This window comes from Salmo salar, chromosome 19, assembly GCF_965601325.2.
Source record: "Salmo salar chromosome 19, fSalSal1, whole genome shotgun sequence".
Classification (NCBI taxonomy): domain Eukaryota; kingdom Metazoa; phylum Chordata; class Actinopteri; order Salmoniformes; family Salmonidae; genus Salmo; species Salmo salar.
In genome coordinates, this window is record NC_138309.1 from 74,237,505 (window position 1) to 74,253,925 (window position 16,421).

Here is a 16,421-nt window from a genome sequence, read left to right on the forward strand (position 1 = left end):
ATCTTACAAATGATTTTCAGCTCCCATATGACAGAACAGACAGTAGACCTACTCACCTTGAACATCGAACAACAATCAGGACAAAGATGTAATGTAGCCTAACAGAAAAAAAAAGTAGCTAGTTAACCTCACATATTAGTTAGTATTCACCATAGAGATCCTATTCAATTCATATTAGTATTCTAATTCCTAATTATATGGTATTCACTCGAGAGGGTCAATTCATTTCCGTGTGAGAGAATGCGCGTGCGTGCGTCCTGGCCATAGTTTGTATGCACAAAAGTCAATTTAATGTGATAATGTGTGACTGCCGCCCCGCCAGCAGATAGTGGGTGCGCTCCATTTAACGAGCGGGGCTTACATTGTGCGCGCAGGGGTCCCAAGGGGGCACCCACACCCAATGCCGCACCGGGGCTACCCTCAGAAAGCGGAGGGGTTCCTCGGAACCGTACGCAGTGACACTTCTTCACACTGACAACTGGCTGAGCTGAGCCCTGAAAAGTCTAGAAAAATGTCAGTAACCAATGCGCAAGCGCATGGCTGAACTAGTAGCCCACCTCTCATTCGAGGCACTCTCGCCATAGATGGACTCGGAGTGAGAGCATGGGAGGCAATACTGTATGAATGGGTGAAAAGTTTACATCTCTTGCACGTCTCTTTATGGCGTAGCCTATCCTTAATGAGCACCAGAGACTGTGACTGCCATGCTCTATTCGATTTTAGTCTCATGGTCTATTTTCCAAAACTTTAGTCTACTGTAGAACAGTTTTGAGAAGTTCACCTCATGACACATTAGAAGAGGATAAAAACAAATTGCTGGGCTGGTGGACTGGACAGAGGGACAGGGGGAGAATCCGTGAGAATACTCGCATGGCACGTATGGATTACATGTAAGGCCAGTGTTGCTTTCGCTGCATCTCTGGGGGAAAGTCATCCGAGAAGCGTATTTTCAGGAGACCATGGACAGCCTCGCTTCCATGCCAGAGGGATTCCGCTCAGCCTGGATTGATGTTGGATTTACCCGGGGCTCCGAGAGCTCACAACCGTGAAATTGAGATTGAAAGACGCGCTATGAAATAATAGGCTATTTGTAAGATTGGAGCCAAATGTAGTCTATTTATGTTCTGGATATTTGATAATGTTTTATTTTCTCAACGAGCGTTACTAACGCTACTTGGAATCTTGTGATCAACTTCAAACAGTGGACACTTTTAAAGGGAGCGCTTTGGTGACAAATTTGTGGATCTATTGAATTAGGCTGTAGGATTACCCACGGAATTCCACTGTCAAATGATAGTTTCAAAGTCGTTAGTTTTGTTTCCATTTTGTCGCCTCGCTCTTTCATTTCATTCATTCACCGTATCACTTTGTTAACCAGGTTAGAGCCTGAGAGTAAGAGAAAGAAAGCCTCTGTCTCATAGCGCGCCCAGTGTGCACACGGACACCATGGTCGGGATGTGGGGTGGCGGAGGTCTCCCAATGTCTGTCACCGTGGTTGTGACTCTGCTCCTGGCTATTATTGACGTGAAGGCGAGTGGGGAGTACTGTCACGGTTGGCATGACACCCAGGGCACATGGAGAGAGGGCTTCCAGTGCCCGGAGAAGTTCGATGGTGAGGATGCCATCATCTGCTGCGGGAAATGCGAGCTGCGGTACTGCTGCTCCAGGAATGAAGCACGGCTGGACCAGGGGACTTGTGACAACGACAAGCAAGCCCAGCAACCGGGCACCGACAGCAAAGAGAACAAGGAGACGGGCGCAGGTAAGAACTCTGTCTGGCCCAGCACGGCCAGCTTTAGGGACCACAGCAGCTGTGCCAAACGCTCTGCCTCAAGGCTGAAAAGCTCTCCTTGTCTGCTAAAAATTATAGTGTAATTTCTAAATTAGATTTTAAACTGGCTCAGTTTAAATTGTTTAACTTAATAATAGGCTACGCCAGCAATATTGCATTTTCAAGGAGATGAGTGAGACGGAAAGAGAGGGCCTAATTGCCTAATTTTAATAAAAGTTTAGGAACAGTGGCCCAGGCCTAGAAGAAATGATACTTAATTGAAAGTTTGAGTTATGAGTTTCTTCCCCATTTCAAACATTAAGGTATGTTCTAGTTTTTTCAACCACTATCCATCTGGGAGATTAAAAATCGCTTAGATTTAGCGTAGCGGTTCAGTTGGCAGCAACAGCTGCAGAGAAGACAGTTGACACCATAAAGCCAGCTAACTGCCCACGCACCTACAAATGGAAAATTGTGCTGCGTGGCGTTATAAATAGCTGTGTTTGTTTTAGCTCCAACACACGCGCGCCGCGGGGACTGCAGAGCCCGAGCAGCGCACTGTCCCCACGAGGATCAAGTTTGGACTTGACCGGATCTTTAGGCCATTGGCTCGCGACGGCGCTGACAGCTCTGTTCATAAAAACAAATCGCGTTATGAATCATTTCCCTGCGCTTGCGTGTTGATTCCGCTGAGGTATAGGCCTATGTGAACGGTTAATTCCCATCCCAAACACATTAGGAATGAATCCCCTGTATGGTCCTGACCTTTACCGTCTAGTTTCATTCACATGATTTCAACGCACATTTTTACTTTATCCAGGCCTTTTTTTTACGTTGCTTGGATAGGGTGTCCATGACCAATTGCGCATGGAACGGAAGCGCCTAACAATGTCACATTGTAAGCTCATCTATGTCTTAGCAGTGAGTTAGTACTAGCCTAACAATTGGGTGTGATTGGAAGAACAGATGTCATAATTCTTCATTGTTTTTATTGAAAGCAGATTTATTGAAAATCTTCAAGGTCCAAACAGGTATTAGTTATTGATCTCTTTGACATGTTTCCAACACATTTCCATCACCTTCTCACTACAGTTGTAACACAGAAAGCTGCTGCATATAGGAAGACGAGACATTCCAGTGCACATATTAAGTGCTGAGGCGCATTTACTATGAGTCAAAAATCTTGCAATGGTCATTTTTCAAAGATAAATAATAGTTGGCTACATTTAGTCCAGATATTACACATTAACAGAGCATGCCTTTCTTGTAGAGTAGAATACAGTATGTTTTATTCTTGGCATTTGTTGAAACAGTCATCCCTTATCACTCCAGAAAGAGCCAAATACATTTTCATATAGTGGACAACGGCCAAAATAACTTAAACCGGGGACGGTTTTCCTCCAAAGAGCAAAAAAATGAAGTATTTTGTCATGCAAGGCACCGCTTGTACATTTCATTCATTTTTTATGCACAGGGCAACCAATTAATCACAAAGCAAAGATACACACAGCCATGTCAATGAATAACCCAAAGGATACTGTATATGCATTAAGAACAATAAACAGAGCCTCACATTCAACATGAAGGAACATGTGTGGGATTCAGGAAAGGAGAAGACCCCAGGGATTTGAATGGGGAGAGGAGGAGCAGTCAGTTACACATAATATGCCCAAACAAGAACAGAGAGATGGGGGCTAATATTACTGCAGACAGAGTATGGCTGTCCCAGCCCCAGTCCAGCAACAGGTGTGGAATAGACTAGTGGGCTGAATGGAAACAATAGATACTCTCCAATAGATAATGTCTCAGCAGGATACTGTCATTACTACACTTCTCCGATCAGCCATCATTACTACACTTCTCCCATCAGCCATCATTACTACACTTCTCCCATCAGCCATCATTACTACACTTCTCCCATCAGCCATCATTACTACACTTCTCCCATCAGCCATCATTACTAGACTTCTCCCATCAGCCATCATTACTACACTTCTCCCATCAGCCATCATTACTAGACTTCTCCCATCAGCCATCATTACTACACTTCTCCCATCAGCCATCATTACTACACTTCTCCCATCAGCCATTTTACTTGTGTCTGTGTCAGACTATATACTATTTTCACATATCATGTGATGCTGTTAGGAGGACATTAGATGACGTTCTGGAGCCTTACGCACTAACTCATATCCATAGTAACTACGTAACTCTCTTAAAGAAAAGCTCCTCTAAACCTGATCATGGTATGGTTTGGCTGTGAGGTATTGAAGCTAACAGCTGTTCAATTAAGCAATAAGGCCAGAGGGGGTGTAGTATATGGCCAATATACCACGGCTAAAGGCTGTTTTTATGCATGACGGAACGCGGAGTGCCTGGACACAGCCCTTAGCCATGGTATATTGGCCATATACCACAAAGCCGCAGGGTGCCTTATTGCTATTATAAACTTGCTACCAACATAATTAGAGGAGTAAAAATAAATGTTTTGTCATACCTATGGTATACGGTCTGATATACAATGGCTTTCAGCCAATCAGCATTCAGGGCTCGAACCACCCAGTTTATAATAGGAAATAGGTCATGGGCTCAGAATATTGATGTCATAGTGCCTCAGCTTCTACCTCTTTTGTACTGTATCTAGACTGAATCTAGTCAAGTTGACTGTTGTCCCAGAATTAGTCTTATCTAATGAGTGCCTATAGCTTCAAACTTTAGACACCTTGAAATGTCCTTTGAAAAGCTGGTGACTTTTGATGTTGCTCAGAGGGAGAGAAAGAGTGTGTGTTAAGGAGAGAGAGAGAGAGAATGAAAAAGGAAAATGACAGAACGAGTCACTGCCTCTCTCAGGGTTACAGTTACACCCCATAACACTTTGGAATATTCAAACTGGAAAATGAGTAACTTAACCAGAGGAACAATAAATCACATGAAATCAGTTGTCATATAACAAGTTCCCCATTGTGCTCCAAACGGGTGTGTGCATGTGTGCGTGTGTACATGTGTGCGAGGAAGCACCTCAACTCTGCCCTGATCCTGCCACTCGGACCATTGCTGCCAACATTCCCCATGAGCGCTCACTGTTGGGTCAAAAGTTAACGAAAAACCCAAAGAACACTTACGTTTACTATTAACCACTTTCTGTATGCTGTAGCAGGCTACACTGCCATTCTCTACCTTCACTCTGTAAGAGTTAGCCTGCTGCTTCATTACCAAGACATCTTAACATGATTAATCCAGCATAAAACTTTTGATTCCTTGGAAGTTGTCGGAACGTAGGTTTTTGGTTTCACATTGGTTGTGGGAACAAAGGCATACGTAATACGTTTTTTAAACGTTCTGAGAACAGAAGTGACATTTCTTTTTAGGTTGGAGGGAGGTTCTGAGAACATTTTACTCTGGTTCCTTGGAAGTATTCCTGGGAGGTTTTATTAACGCTCTGAGGCTTATAAGTTATTTGGAAGTTTTTGAATAACTTCCTTAAAACTTTCACATGTCAAACTCATTCCACAGAGGGCCAATTGTCTGCAGGTTTTCACTCCTCCCTTGTATTTGATTGATGAATTAAGGTCATTAATTGGTAAGGAACTCTCCTCACCTGGTTGTCTAGGTCTTCATTGAAAGGAGGAAACTAAAACCAGCAGACACTAAGCTCTGCATGGAATGAGTTTGACACCCCTCCCTTAGGCCTTAATCATGCAAATACATTTATTTTTTATTGTGAGACGGCATCAGTGAGATTCAAACCTATAATCTTCTGTTCTCTATCCATGGAATTAGTCAATTGTGCCACGAGGATGGATCTAGCGTTCCATGTTTTTTTTACACATAAAAAGCTGTTCATTTTAGTCAAACAGTCCCCATTTCAAAGGAAACAAGCACTCATTAAGATCAGATTTGACCAATTAGCGGGCGCCGCCACCACACCTGAAACACTTAACAAGATAGAGGACAGAGAGAGTTTTGTTGATGCTGATAATGGAATGTATATGTTTTTAAATAACAAAAAACAAAAGTTTTCATGTGTTTTTTATGGAAAGTTGTCTTAACATTCTCGGAACAATTTGAGAACATAACTTTAAATAGAACCATGAGCAAACCTGTAGGAAACGTGATTCCCACAGAATAACGTTTTTTCTTACCGCTCTCTGAACTATTGAAAAATATTCCCAATGTCAAACCAGTTGGAGAACGTTCCTAGAATATTACCAAGATTGAAATGAAATGTAACCATGTTGGAACTTTTAGGAAACGGTCTGTTAAAGTAATGAAATAGCAAGAAAATATTTTGGGGGGTCAAGTTCCTTAAATGTGCTGAGAATGTTCCAAAGCCAAGCAACTATCCTGCACCATTCCCAGAATGTTCTGGGAAGGTTGTATGCAAAATAACCATAGAACAACCACACTCTCACCAAGCTTTAAGAAACACATGGTTCTCAGAACGTTATGTGCTAGCTGGGTACTGTACTTCCTGGAACTGGTTTACACTAGACAGATGGCAGAAAAACAGCTGTGTACTTTGAGGGGTGAATTACATGCTAATCATGCGAGAATCATGCAGATGATCGGATTTAACACACAGTAGCCTGCTTTATCTCCAGAGTTACAACTGTTATTATGGTTCAAAAGTTACAGTAAGAGAGATGTAGTATGCATTAGAGCCCCACTGCAAGGTTGGCCTATATAATGTTGAAAAGATGTATGGAATTAGGCCTTTAATGTGATCTGTTGCATTACTCCAAACCAGCCATCATTAATGCCACTCTCAATATGTCTTAATGCTGCCTCTATACAGTATAAGGGACTATTCTGGCTTAAATGCCATAGCGGGATGTGGATTTATATAGGAGAAGAGGTCAGGAATACCCACATAAGTTCTGGCTGCATAACTTTGGTATGAGATAGAATCCCCCCCCTCACAGACAAACACAGATCAAACACACGCACGCATAAACTCACTCAGACAGATAGGTACAGGGTTGGCGCGGAGGGGGGTTGGGGGGTCACAGCTGGGCGCGCAGGATAAGAACAGATCAAAACAAAGTTAATAACTTCTAATGAGGGACTGGGGCCCCCTGGAGACACGCCACTAGTCCACCTCTGTCTCTGCCTTTCTTCCTCTAATTTCGTCTCTCCCTCTTTTCTCTTTTGTCTCACCGTCTCACTCCATTTCTCTTTCACTCTCATTTGGGTTTGTGGGTGAGGTGAAAACACGTGAGTGTAACAGCTCTTGCTTGAACTTTTAGACAATCTGTTTTTCTCACTGCAGTTCACTCTTGGTCTCTCAACTTTACTAATTCAAGCAAAGAGGGTATTTTCCAAAATGATGTCAAAAGTCTTGATGGTAGGATAAACCACTTCATCATGTTGCTGTTGTAGTTTGTTCAGTTTGTTTTCTCTGAGGGCGTAAGTGGTTATGGTCTGAGGAAGTTCTGTCCTCGCTCTGCTCTGCTTGTTATAGAACAGCCCTGTCTTAATGTAGACTACATGACCGAAAGTATGTGGACACCTGCTCATCGAACATCTCGTTCCAAAATCATGAGCATTAATATGGAGTTGGTCCCCCCTTTGCTGCTATATCAGCCTCTACTTTTCTGCGAAGCCTTTCCACTAGATGTTGGAACATTGCTGCTGGGACTTGCTTCCATTTAGTCACAAGAGCATGAGTGAGGTCGGGCACTGATGTTGGGAGATTAGGCCTGGCTCGCAGTCGGCGTTCCAATTCATCCCAAAGGTGTTCGATGGGGTTGAGGTCAGGGCTCTGTGCAGGTAAGTTAAGTTCTTCCACACCAATCTTGACAAACCATTTCTGTATGGACCTCGCTTTGTGCACAGGGGCATTGTCATGCTGAAACAAGAAAGTGCCTTCCCCAAACTGTTGCCACAAAGTTGGCAGCACAGAATCGTCTACAATGTCATGTATGCTGTAGCGTTAAGATTTCCCTTCACTGGAACTAAGGGGCCTAGCCCGAACCATGAAAAACAGCCCCAGACAATTATTCCTCCTCCACCAAACTTTACAGTTCGCACTATGCATTGGGGCAGATAGCGTTCTCCTGGAAAAATCCAGGAGACGAGACCTTACAGTGAAATGCTTACTTACAAGCCCTTAACCAACAATGCAGTTTTAAGAAAAAAAAGAAAGAAAAAAATAAATAAAAGAAACAAATAATTAAAGAGGAGCAGTAAAATAAAAATAACGATGCTATATACAGGGGGTACTGGTACAGAATCAATGTGCGGGGGCACCGGTTTGTCAAGGTAATTTAGGTAATATGTACATGTAGGTAGAGTTATTAAAGTGAATATGCATAGATAATAACAGAGAGTAGCAGCAGCATAAAAGGGGAGGTGGGGGGGCAATGCAAATAGTCTGGGGAGCCATTTGATTAGATGTTCAGGAGTCTTATGGCTTGGGGATAGAAGCTGTTTAGAAGCCTCTTGGACCTAGACTTGGCGCTCCGGTACCGCTTGCCGTGCGGTAGCAGAGAGAACAGTCTATGACTAGGGTGGCTGGAGTCTTTGACAATTTTTAGGGCCTTCCTCTGACACTGCCTGGTATAGAGGTCCTGGATGGCAGGAAGCTTGGCCTCTGTAGTGCCTTGTGGTCGGAGGCCGAGCAGTTGTAACCCGCCAGGATGCTCTCGATGTTGCAGCTGTAAAATCTTTTGAGGATCTGAGGACCCATGCCAAATCTTTTCAGTCTCTTGAGGGGGACTAGGTTTGTTGCGCCCTCTTCACGACTGTCTTGGTGTGCTTGGACCATGTTAGTTTGTTGGTGATGTGGACGCCAAGGAACTTGAAGCTCTCAACCTGCTCCACTACAGCCCCGTGCAGTCATGAGTGAACAGGGAGTACAGGAGGAGACTGAGCACGCATCCCTGAGGGGCCCCCGTGTTGAGGATCAGCGTGGCGTATGTGTTGTTACCTACCCTTACCACCTGGGGGCGGCCCGTCAGGAAGTCCAGGATCCAGTTGCAGAGGGAGGTGTTTAGTCCCAGGGTCCTTAGCTTATTGATGAGCTTTGAGGGCACCATGGTGTTGAGCGCTGAGCTGTCATCAATTAATAGCATTCTCACATACACTAGGTGTTACTTTTGTCCAGGTGGGAAAAGAGTGCAGTGTGAAGTGCAATAGAGATTGCATCATCTGTGGATCTGTTGGGGCGGTATGCAAATTGGAGTGGGTCTAGGGTTTCTGGGATAATGGTGTTGATGTGAGCCATGACCAGCCTTTCAAAGCACTTCATGGCCACAGATGTGAGTGCTACGGGTCGGTAGTCATTTAGGCAGGTTACCTTAGTGTGCTTGGGCACCAGGACTATGGTGGTCTGCTTGAAACATGTTGGTATTACAGACTCAGACAGGGAGAGGTTGAAAATGTCAGTGAAGACACTTGCCAGTTGGTCAGCGCATGCTCGGAGTACACGTCCTGGCAATCCGTCTGGCCCTGCGGCCTTCCTTGTTAATGTGACACAGTCGCCCGGAACAGCTGATGCTCTCATGCGTGTTTCAGTGTTACTTGCCTCGAAGTGAGCATAGAAGTAATTTAGCTCGACTGGTAGGCTTGTGTCATTGGACAGCTCTCGGCTGTGCTTCCCTTTGTAGTCTGTAATAGTTTGCAAGCCCTGCCACATCCAACGAGCGTCGGAGCCGGTGTAGTACGATTCGATCTTAGTTCTGTATTGAAGCTTTACCTGTTTGATGGTTCGTCGGAGGGCATAGCGGGATTCCTTATAAGCTTCCGGGTTAGAGTCCCTCTCCTTGAAAGCGGCAGCTCTACCCTTTAGCTCATGCACTTATTGATGAAGCCAGTGACTGATGTGGTGTACTCCTCAATGTCATCGGAAGAATCCCGGAACATATTCCAGTCTGTGCTTGCACTGCTGCTCCAGAGTCCAATGGCGGTGAGCTTTCCACCACACCTGCCGACACATGGCATTGCGCATGGTGATCTTAGGTTTGTGTGCGGCTGCTTGGTCATGGAAACCCATTTCATGAAGCTCCCAGACGAATAGTTCTTGTGGTGACGTTGCTTCCAGAGGCAGTTTAAAACTTGGTAGTGAGTGTTGCAATCTAGGACAAGACAATGTTTACACGTTACGTGCTTCATCGCTCTGCGGTCCCGTTCTGTGAGCTTGTGTGGCCTATCACTTTGCAGCTGAGCCTAGACGTTTCTTCACAATAACAGCACTTATAGTTGACCGGGGCAGCTCTAGCAGGGCAGAAATTTGATGAACTGACTTGTTGGAAAGGTGGCATCCTATGACAGTGTCACGTTGAAAGTCACTGGGCTCTTCAGTAAGGCCATTCTACTGCCAATGTTAGTCTATGGAGATTGCATGGCTGTGTGCTCGATTTTATACACCTGTCAGCAACGGGTGTGGCTGAAATAGCCGAATCCACTAATTTGTCCACATACTTTTGTATATATAGTGTATATTTGATAATGGAAGAAAGAAAAAAATATTTTTTCTCTTGTTTGTTAAAAATGTGTTATCGTCAAACCACTGAAAACCTCCCTCCTACTCTCTCTCCCTTCTTCCTTCCTCTCTCCACAGTACCCATCTACGTTCCCTTCCTGATCGTGGGCTCTGTGTTCGTGGCTTTCGTCCTGGTGGGTTCTGTGGTTGCCGTTTGCTGTTGCCACTGTCTCCGCCCCAAACAGGAACTGTCGTCAGGGGGCGGGGGAGGAGGTGGGTCTGGTGGCGGCCGTCTCCTTGAGACCATTCCCATGATGGCTAGCGTGGGCACGTCTCGCGGTTCCTCTTCCCGCCAATCAAGCACGGCCACCTCGTCCAGTTCCTCTGCCCCTCCTGCCCAGGTGCCTCGCCCGGCCCCCCAGCCCATGATGCGTGCCCAGGCCTCCTGCTGTCTCCCTCCAGACGCCAGTGTTTTCGTCAACATGCCGACCAACTTCTCCGTGCTCAACTGCCAGCAGGCCACCCAGATCATGCCCCACCAGGGACAGTTCATCCACCCCCAGTACATCGGCTACGCCACCCACCACATGTCCCCGCCCCAGGGGGTCTACCTGGACCCCACCCAGGGGGGCTACAGACAGCTGCAGTCCCCCTACCCCCCACCCACCAGTGTGGCCAGTGTCACCAGCGAGCAGAAGTACCCTCCAGTAACAGTTTAAGCCATTTTGGGGACTGTGTGTAACAGACCTTGTGAGGGCTATGTGCCTTATGGGGACTGTATGAGAAACCTTATGGGGACATTGGGAGCTCGCCAACTTGGAGAGAGAATGATATGGACTCAGGCTCACACACAGGACTCGTAAAACCGAAGCTGGGATCTGTGCCTGACCAGCCACAGTGTGTTGCGTGTGTCTGTCCTACATGTGTGTGATATGTAAAGGTTTGGCAGATTTGCCTCAGGGTAATGATTGTGAGTGAGCTGACCTCACCCCAAGATGGAGGCAGTGGTATATCTGTCTGGTTGTCCTCATTCAGCAACACACAGAGGGGTGATGCTGCCCACCAGGGCCAATGACTCGCAGCAGTGTGGGTTTAACGTCTTGAAGTTTGTCAGTGTAGCGTTTGTTGTATGTGTTTGTAAATGAGTGAGTGTGTGTATGTACAGTACGAGTGAGGGTGCTGTGTCCAGTGTGGCTATGTGTGTATGTGACTATATGTACAGAATGTGCTGTGTGTGTATTACTGTCAGTATATGTGGTGGTGAGTGGGTGTATGTTAACAGATGTACTAGGTGTGTGTGCTGGTGTGTGTATTACTGTCAGTATATGTGATGGTGAGGGTGTATGTTAACAGATGTACTAGGTGTGTGTGTGTATGTGTGTGAGGACGTGTGTATATGAGTGTTTAGTATGTAATGGGAAATGCAGGCGGTGTGATGTGAAAAACAGTCCCTCTCTCCCTGTAGGCCGGTTGATGTCTAATGAAGTGAACACAGGACACAGACTGTGACGCCCCAGCCTTACCCCCCCCCCCCTCCCCACACACACACACTCACTGCCTTGAGCGGAAACATACACACACTTGCATATACACAAGAGTACCCCCAAAATTAAAATACACAAAACACTCACGCAAGGACTTGGAAGTAAATGTGCCTGAAAGGAGGTGTGTGTGTGTGTATATGTATGTGTACGTGTGTGTGTATATGTACGTGTAACTGTGATCGGCAACCTTCTGAAGATTGCAGAAATAATAACGCAGTAAAAGCTGTCTGCCAACTGTTCCACCTCACTGATTTTCCCTCCTGAGAAAGAGGTGTTGTATTACTGTCAGTATATGTGGTGGTGAGTGGGTGGGTGTATGTTAACAGATGTACTAGGTGTGTGTACTGGTGTGTGTATTACTGTCAGTATATGTGATGGTGAGTGGGTGTATGTTAACAGATGTACTAGGTGTGTGTGTGTGTATTACTGTCAGTATATGTGGTGGTGAGTGGGTGGGTGTATGTTAACAGATGTACTAGGTGTGTGTACTGGTGTGTGTATTACTGTCAGTATATGTGGTGGTGAGTGGGTGTATGTTAACAGATGTACTAGGTGTGTGTGCTGTGTGTGTATTACTGTCAGTATATGTGGTGGTGAGAGGGTGTATGTTAACAGATGTACTAGGTGTGTGTGTGTGTATTACTGTCAGTATATGTGGTGGTGAGTGGGTGTATGTTAACAGATGTACTAGGTGTGTGTGCTGGTGTGTGTATTACTGTCAGTATATGTGGTGGTGAGTGGGTGTATGTTAACAGATGTACTAGGTGTGTGTGTGTATTACTGTCAGTATATGTGGTGGTGAGTGGGTGTATGTTAACAGATGTACTAGGTGTGTGTACTGGTGTGTGTATTACTGTCAGTATATGTGGTGGTGAGAGGGTGTATGTTAACAGATGTACTAGGTGTGTGTACTGGTGTTTGTATTACTGTCAGTATATGTGGTGGTGAGTGGGTGTATGTTAACAGATGTACTAGGTGTGTGTGTGTATTACTGTCAGTATATGTGGTGGTGAGTGGGTGTATGTTAACAGATGTACTAGGTGTGTGTGTGTATTACTGTCAGTATATGTGGTGGTGAGTGGGTGTATGTTAACAGATGTACTAGGTGTGTGTGTGTATTACTGTCAGTATATGTGGTGGTGAGTGGGTGTATGTTAACAGATGTACTAGGTGTGTGTACTGGTGTGTGTATTACTGTCAGTATATGTGGTGGTGAGTGGGTGTATGTTAACAGATGTACTAGGTGTGTGTACTGGTGTGTGTATTACTGTCAGTATATGTGGTGGTGAGAGGGTGTATGTTAAGATGTACTAGGTGTGTGTGTGTATTACTGTCAGTATATGTGGTGGTGAGTGGGTGTATGTTAACAGATGTACTAGGTGTGTGTGTGTATTACTGTCAGTATATGTGGTGGTGAGTGGGTGTATGTTAACAGATGTACTAGGTGTGTGTACTGGTGTGTGTATTACTGTCAGTATATGTGGTGGTGAGTGGGTGTATGTTAACAGATGTACTAGGTGTGTGTGTGTATTACTGTCAGTATATGTGGTGGTGAGTGGGTGTATGTTAACAGATGTACTAGGTGTGTGTGTGTATTACTGTCAGTATATGTGGTGGTGAGTGGGTGTATGTTAACAGATGTACTAGGTGTGTGTACTGGTGTGTGTATTACTGTCAGTATATGTGGTGGTGAGTGGGTGTATGTTAACAGATGTACTAGGTGTGTGTACTGGTGTGTGTATTACTGTCAGTATATGTGGTGGTGAGAGGGTGTATGTTAACAGATGTACTAGGTGTGTGTACTGGTGTTTGTATTACTGTCAGTATATGTGGTGGTGAGTGGGTGTATGTTAACAGATGTACTAGGTGTGTGTGTGTATTACTGTCAGTATATGTGGTGGTGAGTGGGTGTATGTTAACAGATGTACTAGGTGTGTGTGTGTATTACTGTCAGTATATGTGGTGGTGAGTGGGTGTATGTTAACAGATGTACTAGGTGTGTGTGTGTATTACTGAAGGTAGACTGGAGCTGTGCTGGAAGGCTTCAGGGTATTTCCAACAGTTCTTTTCACTTCAGCAGGGTAGAAAAAGAACAGCTAAAAATCGACAAGACTCACTGGGCACACCACGTCATTTCAATGTGGATTATTGGGTAATATTTGGTTGCGACGTTGATCGAGATTACCCGTTAGGCCTCTATTCACTCAAAAAGACAGCCAAAGTTAGTTGAATTTCCAATGTGTTATCACTATGCTTTCAACCATCTAAAAGCACAACCACATTCTAATGGAAAGACAATGTCTGATTTTTGGTTACAGATTAACTTGACATCACTGTGTTTCATCTAAAAGCCGAACCAAATGACCCTGATGGCAGTTGAGATTACATTAAAAGTACATGGAGCTGTTCGAGATTCTGCACAGATTATTAAAGCAATTGTGAAGATCTCCACAGACCTATGATGATCGATGAATGCTATCTTAAACATGCATACTTTATCTAATTACATAATGTATAGTTACACTAACCTAAAAATGTGGCCATGGATGTGTTACTCATTTTAAGGTTGAACTTTACATTTGTTTGTAAAATAGAGTAACTATCCTTAAGTTAAGGTTATTACAAAAGTAATATTGAATTGTTTGGTTGACAATGCAACCAAATATCAATATTTTAAAGGAGATGTATCTACTGCTTGGAATGTTCCATTCTTTAACTTTTATATATGGTTGAGTTGCGACGTGAATCCAACATATAATTTGTTAACTTGTCGACAAATAAATATGTTATTTATTGTATTTCAAAAGTGATATTGAATTGTATTTGGATGTCAACACAACCAAATATCTTGCCTGATGACTCACATTGAATTCTTCCACTGCTCTATCAATCGCTACATACTTCATTGCGGAAAAGAAACAAACATTTGTGGCGTGGCGTTTGGCCGGAGCAAAGAGTCTGGGTAGTCAGGCAACCAAATATCAACATTTGAAGGAGATTTATCTGCTGCTTGGATAGTTCCATCTGTGTTACTAATTTAGTCTGGCTTTAATTACAGTTTGTCTACAAATTAAGTTTGTCTCCATCTCAACCAAAAATCTAAGTTAAAGAATAGTACTAAATCAAATCGAACTTTAAATGCACTTTAAATACATTTTGATTTGATTTAGTCCTATTCTTTAACTTAGATTTTTGGTTGAAATGGAGACGTGAATCCAACATATGTTTGCGTTGACAACTAAACACAATTCAATATCACTAAATATAATTTCATTTTGATCAACTAGAGCTTGAAACTAGAGGTCTTTTTCGGCTCCAAAAAGTTGGACCTTGAACCCAAACGGACCCGAAAACAATCAGACCCAAACACGAATGGACACGACAACAACCAGACCTAGACCGGTCCGGTTCTGGACCAGACTTGATTGGAGCCAAGTTACCAAAAAATGTATGTTTGCTAGCCAAGTAGCTCTTCTGGTTACAAATAGATCCTTATATGTTGGATAGGCCTTATCAGTGTAAAATAAATATGCTACAGGCTATGCAGAGCCGAGGTCGGGTCCATTCAGGTCCACTCAGGTCCATCAGCTGTAGTTACATAGACCTGAGACCTGATGTCAATCAAACAGGACCTGACCCGGACCCGAGGGAAAAGTTAGAATTTTGGACCCTGACTCGCTCAGGTCCTGGATCTGGTCTCGGGTCTGGTACCGGGTCTGGACTCGGACCCGTTAGGCCTCTGTTCTAAACCCTATTCCTATTCTGCTGTCTTTTTTTGTTGCTGAATTCTGATTTGAATTGAAACAATGGCTGTTGATGACTTTGCAAATGCCTAAATAGCATCATTGAGGATAAATGAGTATGGTCACATTTCATTTGCTCTGTTAAACCTACCCTTTGGAATGACTTCGATAGCAGCATTGAATTGATCTAGTTTCTCTCAACAATCATTCTCATTATAGTACATTGGTAATAGTCAGTGACATCATAGCTAAGCTGGGCTTGGTTAAACCCTGGATGGGAGACTAAAGGGTTGCTGTACATAGATTAGTTCTCCAGCAAGAGGTGCTGCCCAGCCCATTGTTTTTTTTATTCTGAGTAGATATAACGTTGAAGATCTGACGGTGTTTTAACGGTACAAATTCAACATATTTTACACAAGGTTTGTCTATGTTGAAATTTGGTTACCATGATGACATAATTCTGTGGTTGAAATTTGACCCTCGAAACAGGTCGATGACAAAAAAATCCTATATATTTTCCACGTCACAGTCACAATACATTGACAAATTACGTTGAAACAACGTTGATTCAATCAGTTTGTGCCCAGTGGGAACACTTCTCACTATGTTGGGTAGCTGGTCTTAAAGGGGGCTTTCGGATTTTGGACTCACTTCTGCTTTGTTCCCTGTTATAGAACTGTCTCTGTATTAGGACTGTACACAACTCACCCTAAGTTCCAGTTGATGAAATTGCAGAAATGCATAGGTGTCCCAAAGTGAACTAACTTGACTGTGTGTTTTGTGTATTTCAAGCACAATGTCTGTATGATCAACTGTGTGTGTGTGTGTGTGTGTGTGTGTGTGTGTGTGTGTGTGTATCCTGAGGTTGAATGTGTACCTGCACCCTGTGAAACACAGTGTCCTTTTTCATATGAATTATAATAAATCAATATTAAACAGTG

At 44.0% G+C, this 16,421-nt stretch overlaps 1 protein-coding gene across 2 annotated transcripts; it reads left to right on the plus strand.

Annotated features, from left to right (window-relative positions):
• Positions 1-551: 551 nt before the first annotated feature.
• shisa2b (shisa family member 2b) lies at positions 552-16,421 on the plus strand. 2 transcript variants are annotated; one of them, XR_014381696.1, is made up of 3 exons: positions 552-1,762; positions 10,332-12,980; positions 13,052-16,421. XR_014381696.1 is itself a non-coding variant. In XM_082965956.1 (2 exons), exons 1-2 carry the CDS (start codon positions 1,447-1,449, stop codon positions 10,910-10,912), a joined length of 897 nt encoding a protein of 298 aa, XP_082822082.1. In that variant the 5' UTR covers positions 552-1,446; the 3' UTR covers positions 10,913-16,421. The 2 variants fall into 2 exon arrangements, 1 of the variants encoding a protein (XP_082822082.1); XM_082965956.1 differs by having other exon boundaries at positions 10,332-16,421.

Excerpts from the sequence above, each read along its gene's own strand:
- shisa2b (XM_082965956.1), top strand. The coding sequence starts at position 1,447 with ATGGTCGGGATGTGGGGTGGCGGAGGTCTCCCAATGTCTGTCACCGTG. Across the intron at positions 1,763-10,331 it reads GAACAAGGAGACGGGCGCAG|TACCCATCTACGTTCCCTTC; the intron begins GTAAGAACTCTG and ends CTCTCTCCACAG.